Source organism: Bos taurus, chromosome 5 (genome assembly GCF_002263795.3).
Source record: "Bos taurus isolate L1 Dominette 01449 registration number 42190680 breed Hereford chromosome 5, ARS-UCD2.0, whole genome shotgun sequence".
Lineage (NCBI taxonomy): Eukaryota > Metazoa > Chordata > Mammalia > Artiodactyla > Bovidae > Bos > Bos taurus.
The window spans coordinates 109,604,676-109,622,368 of record NC_037332.1 but is presented as its reverse complement, the minus strand read 5'-3'; the positions used below and the strand labels follow the sequence as shown (position 1 = coordinate 109,622,368).

The following is a 17,693-nucleotide window of genomic DNA, read 5'->3' as shown; positions in this document are numbered from 1 at the left end:
CCCCATTCCCATGCCCTGCCTACACACACATCTCCCGGAAGGTAGGGACGCCCTCTGGACGCGGGAGGCGGGCGCCTAAAAGCAGGCTGAGGGACGTTCCATATGCTCCGGCCCTAAGGTTTCTTGGGTTCTGTCGAGCTCTTGGAACTCTCCCCAGTGCTTAGGTGCAAAAGCCCCCAGGTTTCGACCACCATATTGCTCTGCATTCTCCTTCAGTTTTAGAAGTATGGAAAAACACACCGCTGAGATTTCTTTTTTAAATTTTATTTTAAAGTTTGAAAATTACAAAGACAGCAAGTTCTTCCAGGCACAAATAACACTTATTTAAAAATAAAAAGGGGCGAGGGGGGTGGGGAGAGCGCAAGCGCGCCTATTTAAAAAAAAAAAAAAAAGGAAAGACTGTACAGGGTTTTTTCTCCCAGCTCCCGGGTGTGAAACGTTAAGTACTAGCCCTAGATATGTATATATACACACACACACATACATACACATATATATACATACACACATATACACACACACACATATACACACACACACACCAGACCTAGCTCTGTAAACTACTTAGCAATTCAAAGTCGACTGCAGTATGTCTTACTGTCCACTCCCTGCCCTCCCCCCACCCCGCCCCCGGTCTACCACTACATATAAAAAAAGTAAAGAGGTCTGGAGGTTTTTAAGTGGTGGGTGGTAGGGCTGAAGCCCCACTGGACTGCCAAGCAAAGCCACCTCTTATACAAGAGGAACCAAAAATCAGGGGGGAAAGGAAAAAGGTCTTCCTAGGAAACAATTGTGTGGAAAAACCCAAGTTTCAACAGGGGCACACTGAGGCACTTGGCTGACTCCTCCCTCTTCCCCTAAAGTTTCTACTCCCATTTAACAGGAGACTTTCTGAATCCACAGAAACCCCCACAGTGGCTAGTTTCTAGCTGACTGAAAGAAGCTACAGTTTCTAGGACCAGCTGTCACTTTAACCCTCCCTCCGGTTCTCTAGGACAATCGAGAGGCCACAGGGACAGACTAACAGAAGTGAGAAGGAAACTGGGTTTGGACGTCCCACTCTCACCACGGGAAGGTGGCAGACAGCCAAGAGAGGGCTTCCCCCCACCCCCATCTACCTCTTTTGCCGGCCAGCTGCTGCCATCCCTCTCTCCTCCCCACCAAGGTTCTGAAACTCTCACAAGGAGTGCTCAACTTAAAGCCTGATAGTCTCTGAGGAACTCCTACAAATCTTATAGTTCCTGGGCTCCCTGTCACCTAGCCCCAACAAACTACCTTGCCCATTCCTCCACCCAACCCCACCGACTTTTACCTTCAGAGTGAACCAACCACCCAACTAAAGAAAACACACAAACCCACCCAAATTCCCAAACCCACAGGCAGATTAGTAACAAATAAAACTAAAGTACATTCTCATCATTACAGAGATATTTGTTGTTGCTGTCCTTGCATGGTTGGTTAAGGAAAAATGTATTATTCCCTAATTTCTGAGGAATACAAATTCTCTTTACAAAGTGAGAAGGGAAAGGGGCAAAGGATGGCAGATGAGACCAAGAGAGGAGGATAAAGTATTTACAGAAAATAGACAGGCAGGAGTGTCCACAAGAAAAGCCTCATTGTCACTTCTTCTTGCCTGTCCTCTTGGCACTGGACTTGGCTTTGGGCTTCACTGGCTTGGTCTTCTTAGGCTTGGATGCCTTGACTGGCTTGGCTTTGACAGTCTTAGGTTTTTTGGTTTTCTTGGGCGTGGCAGCCGGCTTCTTCTTGGCCTTCTTGACTGGGGTGGCTTTGGGCTTCTTGCTTGGGGCTTTGGAGGCAGCCTTCTTGGGCTTGGCTGCCTTCTTTGGCGTGGCCACCTTCTTGACTTCCTTCTTCGTCTTCTTGAAGGCCACGGACCTTTTGGGCTCGTCGCTCTTGGCCAGGCGGAAAGACCCCGAGGCACCCACCCCTTTGGTCTGTTTGAGGACTCCAGTGGTGACCAAGCGCTTGATGGACAACTTGATCTGGGAGTCCGCGTTCTCACCCACCTTGTAGTGGCTCTTGATGTACTTCTGGATGGACTGGCGCGAGGAACCAGCGCGGTTCTTCTCTGCTTGGATGGCGGCCACGATCATGTCTGAATACTTGGGGTGGTCTGTGGACTTCTTGGAGGCCTTGGCCCGCTTGGGCTTGGCCGCAGGGGTGGACGTGGAGTTCTCGGTCATGGTGGCCTGCCTGCTCCTGCTGTTGAAAGCACCTTCCAAAGGGCCAGCCCTCGTCGGAAACCGAGGAAAGCCTGATTCGGGATCTGCTCTGGAGCCTCTGGCTCCCAGGCCAGTCCAGAGGCCGGCGCTCGGGGGCCCGGCTCGGGTCGCGGGGAGGGCTCACTGGGCCGTGTCTGCGTGGCCCAGCCCCGCCGGTCTGTCGGTCGGTCTCGGCGCCCGGCTCTGCCTCCGCCTCCTCCTCTTCTGCCTCCCTTTTCCCAGCTCCGCGTCTGGCGCTCGGGCGGCGCATCCGGGTATTTAGCGGCGGCGGGCGGACCGCGGTGAGGACAGGGCTGCTGGCTGCTTGCTCCCGGCCCAGAATGGCGCCGCGCCGCCGCCATCTGTGTTTCTTCCGCCGAGCAAATCCGACCTTTCCCCCCAGCCCGGGCCTTCCTGCTCCCCGCCGCCGCTCCGGGCCGCTGCCTGGCTCTCTGAGCTCCTCCGCCAGGCGTCCAGCTGCCTCGGCCGCCGCCCCCCGCGCCCGCCACGCTCCCCAAACAGCGCTGAGGACCGCTGGCGCGCCGGCACATTTCCCCTTTGCGGGGGGCTGGCTCTGCGGGGCCTGGGAGTTCCGCTGCTTGAAAACCCCCGTAGGAAAGCTCCCCCCTGGGGCTACCGGAGACCCCACTCCTGGCCCGCGGCGGGATCCCCCAGCCCAGCAGAGCGGCCCGAAAGCGGCCCCAACTAACACACGCGGCCCCGAGACGGGCGACTCCCAGCCGGGCCGAGCTGGGACAGGGGGGAGGGGTCGCTCCCCCGGGGTCCGGTCACCTCTCGGGGGTCATCCTGCCACTGGGCCCCCCGCACCTCTACCATCTCTCAGGCCATGGGACCCCTAAGTAAACTTTCCCTGGAAGAGTTGGAAGGACACTTTCAAACTTTGTCCCTTCCCCCTCCTCTGTGTTCGCTCCCCCAGCGCGCCCCCGATATCTACATCAAGGATCTTTACTGAGGTCGAACCCCGAATGCTGCATGGGTCCCTGAGGGAATGAAGAGGGGTCTCCCAGGTCTCCTCCTCTCCTCAAAGACCGCCCCCCCCCCACATCCTCCATGTATCCTAACTGGTAATTCATTTATAGTCCTTCCTCAGCCTAGGAGTTTTGGGGTGTCAGAGACAGAGCTTGCTGCCCCCACTCCTAGGACCCAGCCTGGGGGTCTAGTCCCCCTCCCAGGGCTCCTAGAAGACAATGAGCGGGGAGGTCAACAATGAAGGCGCTGCTCAGAAGGCTCTAATCAAAGATTGTCCTGGGGACCCCTGGGATGAGGAGAAGCCCTAAGAGCTTTGGGAGTTTGGGAAAACGGGGCTCTGGCGGGGAGGTCGAAGAGAGGGTCCTATTGCTTGAGTCCTGAGTGATCTTCAGAAAGTGAGTTGTTCAGGGAGCCCCGGCCGGGACCACCTCCATTTTGCTGGAAGATGCGATGTCTTTGTTAAAATGTATGTATCTTTCCCCTTGCTGCTTGGCAGGTACAGATAAGGAAAACAAGGGGCACCACCGTCTGTGGGGAGCCTCGGGGGCTCAGAGGGGCTTTAGTGGTCAGAGGCTCAGCTCAGCGTTCCTGGGACCCCTCGTCTGCCATAGACGTCCTATATTCATTCCCATGCAGGGTCCCTCTTGGCAGGGGTCCTAGGTTGAGATTCTGTAATGCTCCCTCTCTGAGTCGCCTCCCGCAACAACCCGCTTTTATTCTCCAAGCAAATAAGCCGACACTCTTAGCTTAAACAATACCCTGGTGGTGGTAGCTAGTCAAAATGATGAAGGCATCTGGGTAGTAAGGTCCAGGAGCTGTTTGAGACACCAGCTGTAGACGGGGAAGGGTTGGAGGGTTTAGATGGGGGAAGAGGGGGAAACTGGTGGCAATTGGGAGGTGTGTATGTGTGGGGAAAGGCTCCTACTGGACTTGGGAGTCTCTGAGGACAAGGAAATTAATGGGTTCTCCGCCCCCCCCCCCCGCCCCCTCACACACACACCAAGGGTTGGATTAATCCAAATGATTGGGAACGGGGAGGGGGAGTCTTGAGACTCTATCGGTATGGGATACCTTCTCCGGGGCTTATCTTGGTGCCACAGATGAGGAAGAGAAACCAGGAAGGGCCAGGTTAGTTCAAAAGCTCAACCTTCTTATTTGAATATTGTCAATTACCCCCGAAGTCTCCTGGCTTGAAACACAACATTCTGATGGGTTTGCTTTGGTTATTGTCAAAGACAGTTCTTCCGGTTCCCACTAAGATCTGGATGGGAAAATACTTATCCACGTGACAGCCACAGGTCCAAGATATTGTTTCACCCAGAGATCCTATAGATAGGTCATCCCCTCATCCCAGGTCCCCGAGTGTCTAAAACTAAGGCCTGAATGAATTCAATGGCACCATGATGAAATAATTTTATTTGCACAGCGCTCTCCAGCCGTTTCTTGATCCTTCGCGCCTCCTGCCTGGGGAAGCAGGGAACGCGATCACTCCCCCCGCCCCCACCCATCAGTCCCATTTTACGGTGAAGGTCCCGGGACTAGGAAGGATGGACGTGGAGGCGCTTTGTGAGGCTCAGCTCCCCACGCCCCCAGGCCTTCACTTCATTTTATAGTTCTCACGTCTCGAATCCCCGCCCATCCCAGCAACCGGTAATTTCTCTCCCGGTCCTGAAGCCAGAAATGGAGGGAGGTGTCACCTCGGGGTCTCGGGGGCTTTACCGCCGGCGGACAGCCTTGCTCCCTTTCTCCCTTTCTCCCTCTGGGCGGGGGCCGAGATTCTCTGCCCCTCCCCTTGTAAGGGAGAACTGGATAGGAAGGTGGGGCGGGGGGTGGGGGTGGGGGGGCGGAGGTTGGCAGGGGTTTCCCCGGAGTTGGACATAGAGTCCGAGACAGAGGTGGGCACGAAGAGAACAGGGTGCCTCCAGATTGGCTTGAGCTCACCTCGCCTCGCAGACACTGCAGAGTCTGGGGGGTCTTATAGACCGCGACCCGGCCCCACCCGCCTACCCTGGCACGGTACCAAGCTTCGAGTCGTTTACTGGCCGGCAGAAGGCGGAACTCCCTCCGCCTCATTTAACGCGAGCCCTTTAAAAACTCGGGAGCCGCAGGGCTGCGGGCAATTCCTCCTGGGAAATGTAGTCCCCGAGTGGCAGCCCCGCACTGCGACCCGCCGGGGACCTCCCGAGCCTCGGAACTGCGGAGCCACCCCAAGCATGGGGAAGGGGTCAGACCTCATCTGTCCTTTCATTTAGGGAGGGGCTCAGACCTCCCGGCAGTTTTTCGGTTGTCAAAAACGGCCCTTGGTGTTTTCATTTATCAAAAAGGGGCTCTACCTACCTCTGGGGTTGGTGTGAAGGTGAAATGAAATCCTGTATGGAAAAGGGTAAATCGAGCTAGAATGCGGGGATCTTGTTTTTACTAACATGCCTGGGTGAATGTGCCCGTAAATTTACTGAGTACATTCAAGTCATACATAACATCTCCATTTTTCAGAGAGGAGGTCTGTGATGGCTAAATGATTTGTCCAAGGTGGGTGACCCAGGAGGGTGGCGGGTGACTGACTCTCAAGCCAATGACTTTCCCGGTCCAGATGTGAACTCATTCTGGTCTTTGGAAAACTTAAGGCATTCATTTGCTATGTGCCAGGCCCTGGGATAGGGCTATGAACAAGAGATCTCTGCTCTTGTGGAACTACTTTCGAGTGGAGAAGCTAGGTAAGAAAAGAAGTCCGTTGTATGGTATGTCGGGAAGCCTTGGTTGCAAAGACAAAAATTAGAGCAGGGGGACTCCCCAGGTGGTCCAGTGGTTAACAATTCACCTTCCAATCAGGGGGAAACAAGTTCAGTCTCTCCCTGGTTGGGGTACTAAGGTCCCACATGCTGTGGGGCAGCGAAGCCCAGGTGCAGCAACTACTGAGCCCAGGGCCAGTAGAGCAGGTGCTTCACAAGGAGAGAAGCCCTTGCACTACGTGAGAAGACCATGTGCCACCACAAAGACCCAGTGCGGTAATTAAAAAATATATAGAGAGAGCAGGGTATGGGGGAGCTAAGAGTACTGAGAGAAGAATGTTTGCAATTTTGAATACGGTGGTCAGAGAAGGACTCATTAAGAAGCGGACATGTGAGCAGATTCAAAGGAGATGAGAAAGGGAGCCATTTTTATTCTTGGAGGAAGAATCTTTCAAGCAGAGGGAATACCCAGTGCAAAGGCTCTGTGGCAGGAATGTACAGGGTGGCTGAATTAAGAAGGACACTAAGGGGAGATGAGGGTTTTGTTTTTTTTTTTTTTTTAATGTCTGGGAAACAAAGGAGGCACAGGTCACATAGTTTGGGATACCATTGTAGGGACCTTGGCTTTTACTCTGAGGGAGATGGGAGCCACTGGACAGTTTTGAGCAGAGGAGGGACATGATGGGACCCAGGCAGTAGCCAACCAGTCACCTGTTGCAGCTGTGTGGAGAAGCTGCAGAGGGCAAGAACAGAAGCAGGGTAGGGAGTCTGTTGCAGTAATCTAGGTGAGAGATCATGGCAATCTGGTCCATAGGGCAGCAGTGGAGGGGACAGAAAGTGGTCAGGTCCCAGTAGGGCACTGTGGATTTTGGCTTGAACAAGCAAAGAAGGAGTTGTCATTAAGTGAGGCAGGCAAGACTGAGGGGTTTCAATGTTCTGGCTGGGTTAGGTTTGAAATGCCTCCCAGATGTGTGAGTAGAAATGCTGAGAAGGCAGATAAATAGAAGAACCTGAGTCTGGAGTTCAGGGAGAGAGATCTTCTACCTTCCTTTTCTCCCATTGAAAGACCCTCTACTTTGGCCAGGAGGGAACAAAACAAACTTGGTTTGGTCATACTAGGCTCAGAGGCCACTGGGGAGACGGCACTGATATCATTGCAAATTGTGATTGTGTCAAGCGCAGATAAGGCTGAGAACCAGGACCTGGGAAGGAGTCACAGGTGGGCTTTTGTAGATCAAGCACCAGGGGAGGCCATGTGGTTAGGTGGGGGCAGGATGGGGAGTGTGATGGGAGATGTCCTCAGGCTGAAGAGCCGGCAGGAGCACATGAGGCTTTAAGCCATGGCAACAGGTGTAGATTTTACTTTGAGTGCAGTTAGAAGCTGCTGGAGAATTTTAAGCTTAAAATTTTGTTTCTTAAAATAATTAACCCAGTTATTTTAAAATAAAAAATTTAAATCATGACATACATCACCCATGCAAGAGAGTATGCAACGTATATTCAGTTCTAAAACCAATATGGAGACAACTGTTTCTTTTGCTCAAGTTAACATAAGAAACATCATCAGTCCATTGGAAACCCTGTTTATTGCTCTCCCTAATCACGTCTCTGTGACCTTTATCCTGAAATTATGTAAGCAATTCTCTTCTGTTTCTTTCTTTATGGTTTCCCCATATGTGTACTTAACCCCGTACACTACTGTATAACTTAGTTTTGCCTGTTTTTGGACCATAGACAAATGGAATCATATCATGAGTATTTTTTTCTGTGACTTGTTTCTTTTATTCAGTGTATTTTTGAGAGTCATCCCATTGGTGCAGACAGCTGTAGTTCAGTGGTCAGAGCACATACTAGTTGTGTAGGACCTGACATTTATACAATTTTTAGAGTCCTTTAAAAAAATACAAACTTGTAATAGAATATTGGGTAACAAGTGAATTTATATTTAGAGTGAGAAAAGAACTCACAACAAATCCTAGATTTTTTTAAAAAACCTGGTAAATATCACAAAGATCATAAGATCCAGAAATACATTTTTTCTGATGCACTGTTTGACCCACATTGCTAGGATCCCTCTCACGGTTGTACAAGGGGCTTGCGCAAGGGAGAGAACTTTCACTGAAGCAGCTTCACAGTGAATCCATCCCAGAAAGTGGTATGTTCCACTGTAGGAAGAAGCTGCAGTTGGGCTTCATGCAACATGTGATAAATGGCTCCCAGACCTGTCCACATCCTTCCCTGGAAGCCGTGCTTGTGTTCTGTCACATGGCAAGTTTGCAGATGGAGTAGTTTGCCAACCTTGAGATGGAAGATTACCCTGGATTATCCAGGGGGACTCCAGTGTAATCACAAAGGTCCTTAAGTGGAGGAAGAGGGAGGCTGAAGAGAACAACCAGAGAGATGGCATCATGAAAGAACTGACCACTGTGGGCTTTTAAGATGGAAAGAGCCCACAAGCCAAGAGGCGGGCTGCCTCTTGAAGGTGGAAAAGGCAGAATCCAAATCTTCCCCTACAGCCTCCAGAAAGAACACACACCTGCGGACAGCTTGATTTTAGCTTAGTGAGACCCTATTTGGACTTCTGATCTCTAAAACTGTAAGGTAATAAATTTGTGTTGTTTCAAGCCACCAAATTTGAGACAATTTGATTCAGCAGCCTTAGGAAATTAATATACTACTGTTTGGGTTGATATTTAGGTTGTTCCAGTTTCTTACTTTCCAGATAACGTTGCTGTTTGTGTAGCCTCAGCTTTACCAGGTCGAGGCAACTGCTTCTCATAGGCTACAGTTTGGCTGATTTGGGGAATGGCAGGGTGAAGGTGGTGAGACCATTAGGGGCCATCTCAGCGAGCTAGAGGTGAGAAGTGACAGTGGAGGTGGGAAAAAGGGTCAAATGTGAGAAATATTAAGGAGGACTAGTCCACAGGACTCCCTGAAGGGTTCCCTGTTGGAGGTGAGGGAGCAACCAGAAAGAGTCCTGAGTTCTGGAGCAGAAGCAAGGATGGTGGTGGAACCAGAGATGCTGATGGCTGGAAGTCTGATACCAGGACCCTTCCTCAAGGGCATCCCCATTTCCACCCTCACTGGCAGCTCTCCTGGTCCCTTCTCATCCTTTACAACCTCATGCCTTGGAAGCTGACCTCTCACCCACTTCTCCCAAGTTGGAAAAATGATCGAAATCCCATGTGAATTCAGAGCCAAATGATGGACAGAAAGATAAACACACACTCCCAGGACAAAGGAATGAAAATGCAGGTGATAGCTTCACCATTAAACTTTAACTAATCTAGCTGAACTAAACTTTAACTAGTTTCCTAAGATTTAAAGCAGCAAAGACATCAGCAAGGCCAAGACTGAGGGTTTTGATTCTTAGAAACAGTTTAATCTCCTGCACTGGCACCATCCTTTGGGAACCCATGTGACTCTTCCACAGGAGAGGAGGCTGTATGTGCAGACTTGGGAGGTGTCTGTAGTACACCAATTCAGAAAAGCAGACTGAGAAAAATTTGTGTGGGGATCTAATTTTTATAAACTAGGGCACTTCATCCAGGTATGTAGTAACAGTTCACATCTATAGAGCTATTACTGTGTGCCCAGCATTGTGCTGAGGGCTCTCTGCTCTGTTGATAGGTAGTAATGTGACAGAGGGTGAGATGGTTGGATGGCATCACTGACTCAATGGACATGCGTTTGAAGAAACTCTGGGAGATAGTGAAGGACAGGGAAGCCTGGGCGTGCTGCAGTCCATGGGGTCACAAAGGGTCAGACAGGACTTAGCGACTGAACAACAACAATGCATTTGGACCTTTTTCTGTTATTGTCACTTCCTCTGACAGATGGGGAAGGAACCTGTCCAAAGGGGTCTGACTCCATGCTCTAACCAACTCTCAAAGCTTCCCCTCCCTTGGACTTCCCTGGTGGTCCAGGATCTTAGGTCCCCTTAGTTCCCTGACCAGGGATTGACCAGCTAAGATTCTGTGCTCCCAATGCAGGGGGCCCCAGGTTTGATCCCTGGTTGAGGAACTAGATCCCGCTGCAATAAGAGTTCGGGTGTCACAAGTAGAAGATCCTGCACGCTGCAACTAAAAAGATCCTGCATGCCACTGCTAGGGCCTGACACAGCCAAAGAAATGAATAAGGAAAAACAAATGCGTATTAAACAAACAAACAAATAAACTTCCCCTCTCTTAATCTGGGGACCAGGAGGGCAAATTTGTGGCTGTCCCTGGGAGCCCTGGAGGAAAGAGCCCTGAGCACCAAGCCCTCTCTTATATGGGTCATTGAGATTAGCTGCCATCTGACCCATTGAAACAGTCCTGACTAAGGTCATCTGGCAAAGAAGACACTTGTGCCCCTGAAGAGGGAAGTCACTCTGTGGGAAGGCAGACACCACATGTGGCTTGGGTGGGAAGCCATGCTCTCCCCAAACCGCGCCCCCACCTTCTGGCATCATTCCCATTTCAGGGATCAAGAACTGAGCTCCTGCTATGAACCTTGGGGCCAGCAACAGCCAGGCTGGGAGCTATGGAAGTGGGATTGGCTTTAGAATCCAGTGAGCTCTGGGAATCTCAGGCTATTCTGGAAGAGACCTCAAGAGGGAGACGCCGGGCCTCTTTACCAATAAATGCATGCGGGTGCATGACAGATGATTTTAAAAAAAGCAACCACAGGACTTCCCTAGCAGTCCAGTGATTAAGACTTCACCTTCCAATGCAAGGAGTGTGGGTTTGATCCCTGGTCGGGGGGCTAAGATCCTAAATGCCTTGTGGCCAAAATGAACATAAAATAGAAGCAGTATTGTAACAAATGTAATAAAAACTTGAAAAAAATAAAACATGCTGAGCTGTGACCAGTAGGTCATTCTCCAGGCTGGACAAGTGGGTTATGGATATGTGTGTGTACATCCATGTTATTATTGCCAGTTTTATCTGAAGAGTAGAATTAGGTCATGGCAGGCTTTATTTTTTACTTTTATACTTCCATTTTAATTTTTGAAATAATAAGCATGCATTACTTTTGTAATAAAGAACCTTCATAATGTCAGAAACATACATATGAAGAAAAGGCAAAAAAATAATATTAAAAAACTGCTTCAGAGTAAATATGAAGAACATTAAATGTCCAAAGCATATAGAATAATGTTACAAGTCCTTAGAAGAACAATGGTCACACCACAGTGGGAAATAGTACATAAACAGATAAATTATAGACAAATAATACAGATATCTCATTTGATCTCATATACAAGCTAAGATGTGCAGCATTAAACAGTAGCAATGTCAGATTTTCCACCTTTCAGGATTTTTTTTTTTGGTTGCACAGCTTGCAGGATCTTAGGTCCCCTTAGTTCCCTGACCAGGGATTGAACCCAGGGCCTTGGGAGTGAAAACCATGAAGGAATTCCCTAAGATTTTTACAAATGGTAACAGGACTGGGAGTGAGTCAGGCACACCTTTCCCCTGCTCGAGGGAGAGGACATTAGATCAACATGTTTGGATAACAATTTGCTGCTAGTACTCAAGGACCTTGAATGGTTCAAGGATCTAATCATGAGAAGAGAACCAGACAAACGCAAACCAAAGGACATTTGTAAGATGACTGGCCTGGATCCTCCAAAAACATTGAAGTCATGCAAAACTACAAAGTCAGAGACATGTCCCAGATTACAGAAGACAAGAGAGACCCAACTAAATGCCATACGTGCTTCTGGATGGACCTTGGATCTAAAAGAGAATAACTTCTAACAGACATTATGGAAACAGTTGGGGAAGTTTGAATGTGGGCTCTATAATAGATAACATTACACCTGTGTTCCATTTCCTAAATACAATCATTGGATTGTGCTCTTGTGAGTGAGTGTCTTTTTACTTAAGAGATGGATGCTGAAGGGCTGAGAGAGTGTTGTGATGTCTGCAACTCAGATCACTGAGCAAAATATATATATTTAGATAGAGATATAGGCTTATAGATTTGAATATATATAGACAGAGATGTCAACAGAGAACACAAGAGAGAAAGCAAGGGTGGCAGAATCTCAACTGTTGGTGAGTCTGGGCAAAGGATACATGGGAATTTAATTGGAGTATTTTTTTGGTAAAATTTTATTTATTTATTTTAGGCTGCACAGCATGGCATACGAGGATCTTAGTTTTTGTTTGTTTACTTTTTGGCCATGCCCCACGGCGTGTGGGATCTTAGTGTCCTGACCAGGGATCGAATTCATGTTCTCTGCATTGGAAGCACGACCACTGGACCACCTAGGGAAGTCCCAGCAAGGATTTTAGCTTTCATGTGGGGATCTTAGTTCCCTCACCGGGGATCAAACCCACATCCCCTGCACTGGAAAGCGAAGTCTTAACCAGTGGATACCCCAGGAAAGTCTCCCTATTGAACTTTTCTTGCAGCTCATCTGTAGGTTTGAAAATGCACAGAAAAAGTTGGAGGAGAAGTGTTTAAAGTCAAGTGAGTCCAGCGGCACAGCCCATTCTCAACTCAGCTTCTGAGTGACAGGCAGGATGTGCAACCTGGTGGGGCTGACCCTGGCACTGGTCCCAGCACCCCCCAGCTTGCTGTTCTCCTCTGTCCTTCGGGTCCCAGACCTCAGCACTTCCGGGCTGGAGACCCTTTGCAGACCTGTCTGGGGGCGCAGTGCTGCTTCTGCGCCCTGGTTTCACTCCAGACCCCGAGCCAGTCCTTTCTCCTCAACCCCTCATCCCACGGCCAGGAGGAGGCCAAACTGGGACCTTAATCTCAGCTCTTCCTCTGCCTGTGATCTTTGGCCCTCATCTACCCCTGCATGCTGCCCTGGGACCACTTCCTCACTGGACTTGCCTGTCCGTCCTCCCTAACACTGGGGGCTTGTGTCTTTTCTGGCAAGTGCTGCGTGGGCAGCCACAGCCTGGAAGATCATGGAAGCCCCCAGAGGTGGGTGTCTCCTGGGAGAAGCTGGGAGCACCCTATCCCAATCTGAGGCCCTGCTTCTGCCACCCCAGTGCAGGCCCTGTGGAAGCCCAGGGGATGTGGAGGGTCTGTTTGATTTTATTTTTTCAAAAACCAGCAACACCCAACGTCAGCAGCAGTTGTTCTCCTTAACCTCGGGGCACATGCTCTGCTATTGAAGTGGTCAGCTGAGCTTGACCTTGGGGCCCTTCCAGTGAGTAAGAGCCCGCCTGGATGAGGAAATAAAGTGGGGTCCCTGGCTAGGGGCAGGGGAACCAGGGCGTCTTGCAAACAACACACAACACAAACAAAACCAGGGTTTCTGGGAAAAGATGGCAGAGTACACAGGCCGTGGCCCTTTCCCTCTGAGAGACCGAAACCAGCTGCCCGTCAACTCTTTGATGTTTTCCAGGCAGCCACTCCCTGACTGCCCAAAGGAGGGACCGTTGGCCTTCCTTGGCCCTAGCTTTTGGGAGTGAAGGTCAAAGATTCTAGAATCAAAGAATTCAGAGAAATTATGGAAGCCAAGAATTCGGTCCTCATATTAGAATTCTCACTTACGTTAGAATTCTTAAATATTAGATTCAGAATCTCTTATAGCTGGACTTCCCTGGCGGTTCAGTGGTTAAGACTCTACACTTGCATTACAAGGGTTCGATCCCTGGTCGGAGAACTAAGATCCCAAGTGCCACATGGCAAACAAAAAACAAAACCAACAGCAAAAAACACCAACCTCTTATGGCTGTTAAGTGATTAGACAGATGGGCAAATACAGCTTTTTTACTCCATGCACCACACTCTCAGATACCCTAGCTGGTACTCTGACCAGCACCAGCGGCTAAAGGAACCTGGAAGCGAGGCTGGGATGCCCAGGATGGCGAGGAGGCCTACATACTGGGTCTAGCTGCTCTCTGGCGAGAGCCATGCCAACTGGAGCCCACACATAGCCGGCATCACTCCCTGCAAGTGTTCAAAACATGCTTTGGTGCTGGCTGGGGTGGAGAGCAAAATGCTCTCCCAGGAAGGGGTGGGCAAAAACTCCAGGTCTCTGTGAGCGACATCTCTGCAAAGGCTCAGGGCCTTTCCCCATGGGCACTGGAGGTGTTTAAACACACCTAAGGAGGCAACGTGGGTGGGAGAAACACCCGAATCTGCTATGTGACCTAAAATAGCTTGCTAACCCTCTCTGGGCTCGTGTGCTCTCTCCTATAAAATCAGCATTGGGAAGGCCTCACTGACCCATGACAAGTCCACAAAGTCTAGCCTGGTGATAAGGTCCAAGCACCATAGATTCATGTTGTCTGGGTTCAGGTCCCAGCTTTACCACTTACAGGTATGAGGTCAGGACAAGCTGACACTTCTGTGTGTCGATTTCCTCCCCCTGTATACTGGGACAACAGTGGCACATCCCTGATAGAGTTTTCACAAAGACTAAATGTGTATATGTGTGTATAGATAAATACGTGTATGTGCACTTCCTAGGTGGCTCAGTGGTAAAGAATTCACCTGCCAATGTAGAAGACTCCAGTTCCATCCCTTGGTCGGGAAGATACCCTGGAGAAAGAAATGGCAACCCACTCCAGTGTTCTTACCTGGAGAATCCCATGGACAGAGAAGCCTGGCGGACTATAGTCCATGATGTTGCAAAGAGTCAGACAAGACAGCGACTGAGCACGCACGCATATGTGCATATGTAATATGTTTATAGTAAATTATATATCATTTACCTGACATCTATAATATTATTATATTATAATATGATATGATTATATCTACATCACTTAGAAGAGTGCCTGACACATACTCAGCACACTTGAAGCATTAGCTGTTATCATCATTATTGGTATTTCATCACCTGGACGGAAATGAGATGTTTACCCACAATAAGTTGGGAGAGACTCACAGATGTGTTAAGTGTCTTTACTTTTGGCTGAGATGTGTGTCAGTTCAGTGTGGAAACAGTGGGTTTGCTCCTGCTGATCCAAACTTCTGACTGGCAGTTCCATACGGCTTTCCTTAATTTTTTTTTTTTTTAATGTAGAGATCTATTTTTGAATGTAGGTTGTTTGAGAGACCAGGATTTTTAAAACGTGAAAGAGGGCCACTTAAAGGGATCCAACCTAATGAAATGACCCTTAAATTCACACAAATATTTCTGCATGAGGATGTTCACTGTAGCATTATTTTTAACCCTAGAAAAATGGAAAGCACTCCTGTGTGAAACAGAATAATAGTGAAGTAAATCTTGGTCTTATCTCACGCCAGTAAGAATAATGGTGGGGCTCTCCAGTTGTCATGAAAAGATGCTGATGTGTCAAGAGGTTAAGATTTCAACAGAGCATTTTTAGCATTTTTCGGTTTTCGAGTAGCCTATGTATAGTGTGATTCCATGAAAAGCATATACATTTTACATTAAAAGAAGTTTATAAATGTGCATGGTCATGTGTATACAGAGGGTTACAAAACAGTCTGACAGGATATTCAACAACAACATCAAGTTTTGCTTCTAAGTGGTAGGTTTACTGCTGATTCTTCTTTTAGCTCCTCTGCTTTTGCACGCTTTCAAAAATTAACTTACTTCACTTGTATAGTAAGTGTTTTACACTTATAGGGGACAAATTAAAAGTGACCAAAAAGCTGGTTCCTGCTGTACCTGAAGAACTCCAGGTCCCTTGGTGGCGGAGCCCCAGTCCCATCCCAATTCCCCTAGATCTTTGCCAGTCAGGTGATAGCATTCCTCTCCTCTCAGGGCTGGTTTTCTGAGGATCTCCTCAGGGCACTGTGCTGAGCATGTTGTGTTCATGATACCATTGTATCTTCAAGATCTTCCTTTGAGGCAGGAATGATTTTTCCCATTTTATAGAGGAGGAAGCTGAGAGTCTCAGAAGTTAAGGAACGGGACCATGGTCACACAGCTGAAAGGCACTGGAGCCCAAACCAAACATGCTGGACTCTAAAGTGCTTGCCTGTAACCATCGAGTGGTCCTCTCTCCCTCCTCTGAACTCTGGCTGGAAGTCACTGCCAGCCCTTCTCTGCGCAGGCAGTACAGGCTGGGGTACACCTAGAGTCCTTTTTTTTTAGAGTCTTTTTTTTTTTTTTTTTAACTACAGTTTATGTGCTCCCAGCCTGGCAAAGAATTCCCAACATACTGTCTGAATTTTAGGGAGTTGAGTTGGTAAATACTGATGATGGTAGAGTCAATATCCATGTCCCCCTTGGAGCACAGTGACATAGTCCCTAATGTTTGGCTTGGGCATGTGACCACCCAAAGTGGAGGCTGCCTTTTCCACCCTCTTTTACAATTAAAAATGGCCATGTGACCAAGTTCTGGCCAAAGGAATATAAATAGAAGTGTTGTGCTAGGGCTTCCTTAAGAGAAAGCTGGCATAGGCCTTTTGCCCCTTCCTTTTCACTTCACTTCTCCTACCTCCTGGCAGGGATGCAGATGTGTTGACTGGAACTAGAGCAGCCATATTGGACAATGAGGTGCATTTGTGAATGGACCCACTGTTTAAGATGGGGTGTAGGTCCTGTTGCTGCTGCTGCTGCTAAGTCGCTTCAGTCGTGTCCGACTCTGTGCGACCCCATAGATAGCAGCCCACCAGGCTTCCCTGTCCCTGGGATTCTCCAGGCAAGAACACTGGAGTGGGTTGCCATTTCCTTCTCCAATACACGAAAGTGAAAAATGAAAGTGAAGTCACTCAGTCATGTCTGACTCTTAGTGATCCCATGGACTGAAGCCCACCAGGCTCCTCCATCCATGGGATTTTCCAGGCAAGAGTACTGGAGTGGGGTGCCATTGCCTTCTCCGGGTGTAGGTCCTAGATATAAGTATATAAGGAAGCTGGATCCCAGACACTGTGACTCAGCTCAGCTTGGGATCCTTCCTTCAGACTTTTCCAGATAAGGCAAACAAATATCTTTCTTGTTTAAATTACTGTTTGGTCACCCACAGCTGAATATGTTCTAACTAATTCACTCACTGATGACTCTCTTTACCAGAATTTGGACTGGGTTTTGGGAATAAAGACAAATCAGACGTGAGCTTTATCTTCTCGACACTCACAGTTTGGGGGGGAGATGAAGATGAAATAGATAATCCCAGGATGACTCTAGTCTCAGTCTCATACCATAGGCAGCCGTTTGTTCATATAGTCAGCCCTCGCCAGGAGATGGGCCTTCTGCTCAACACCAGGCACTGTACTGGGTGCAAGAACACAGATGCGGCCAACCCTTACGGGGGCCCAGGCTGAGAACACGCACCACGACCCTGGAGCCTTCTTTGCATTCAGAGTAGTAGCCTCTGACTCAGTGCCTCTGGAATGTGGTTCCTGGCCTCCTATCAGTCTGGATCTGCTATTGGTGAGTCTGAGAAGGCGGCTGGGCCCTGGGGAACTGGCTTGGTTCAGGCCGGGGCAGCCTTTCAGACCACCTGCCTCACTGCCTTGTGTGCATATTTTGCTTGGGAAGAGAAGGCGGAGGTGAAGTGGGCACCTTTAAAGGATGCCTGTGTGCAGACACGTGTGTGTTTGAGGGTGTGTGTATATATACATATGCACATGTTTATAGGCGTACATGAGATGTGTGTGCTAACAGGCTTTTGTGTATGTATACATAAAATACTTATTTAACTTATACGCAGAGTACATCATGAGAAACGCTGGGCTGGAAGAAGCACAAGCTGGAATCAAGATTGCTGGGAGAAATATCAATAACCTCAGATATGCAGATGACACCACCCTTATGCCAGAAAGTGAAGAGGAACTAAAAAGCCTCTTGATGAAAGTGAAAGAGGAGAGTGAAAAAGTTGGC

At 48.9% G+C, this 17,693-nt stretch overlaps 1 protein-coding gene across 1 annotated transcript; it reads right to left on the bottom strand.

Annotated features, from left to right (window-relative positions):
- Positions 1-243: 243 nt before the first annotated feature.
- Positions 244-2,458, bottom strand: H1-0 (H1.0 linker histone). Its single transcript, NM_001076487.1, is given in 1 exon segment — positions 244-2,458. A coding segment is annotated over 1 exon segment (585 nt). The 5' UTR covers positions 2,205-2,458; the 3' UTR covers positions 244-1,619.
- Positions 2,459-17,693: the final 15,235 nt, after the last annotated feature.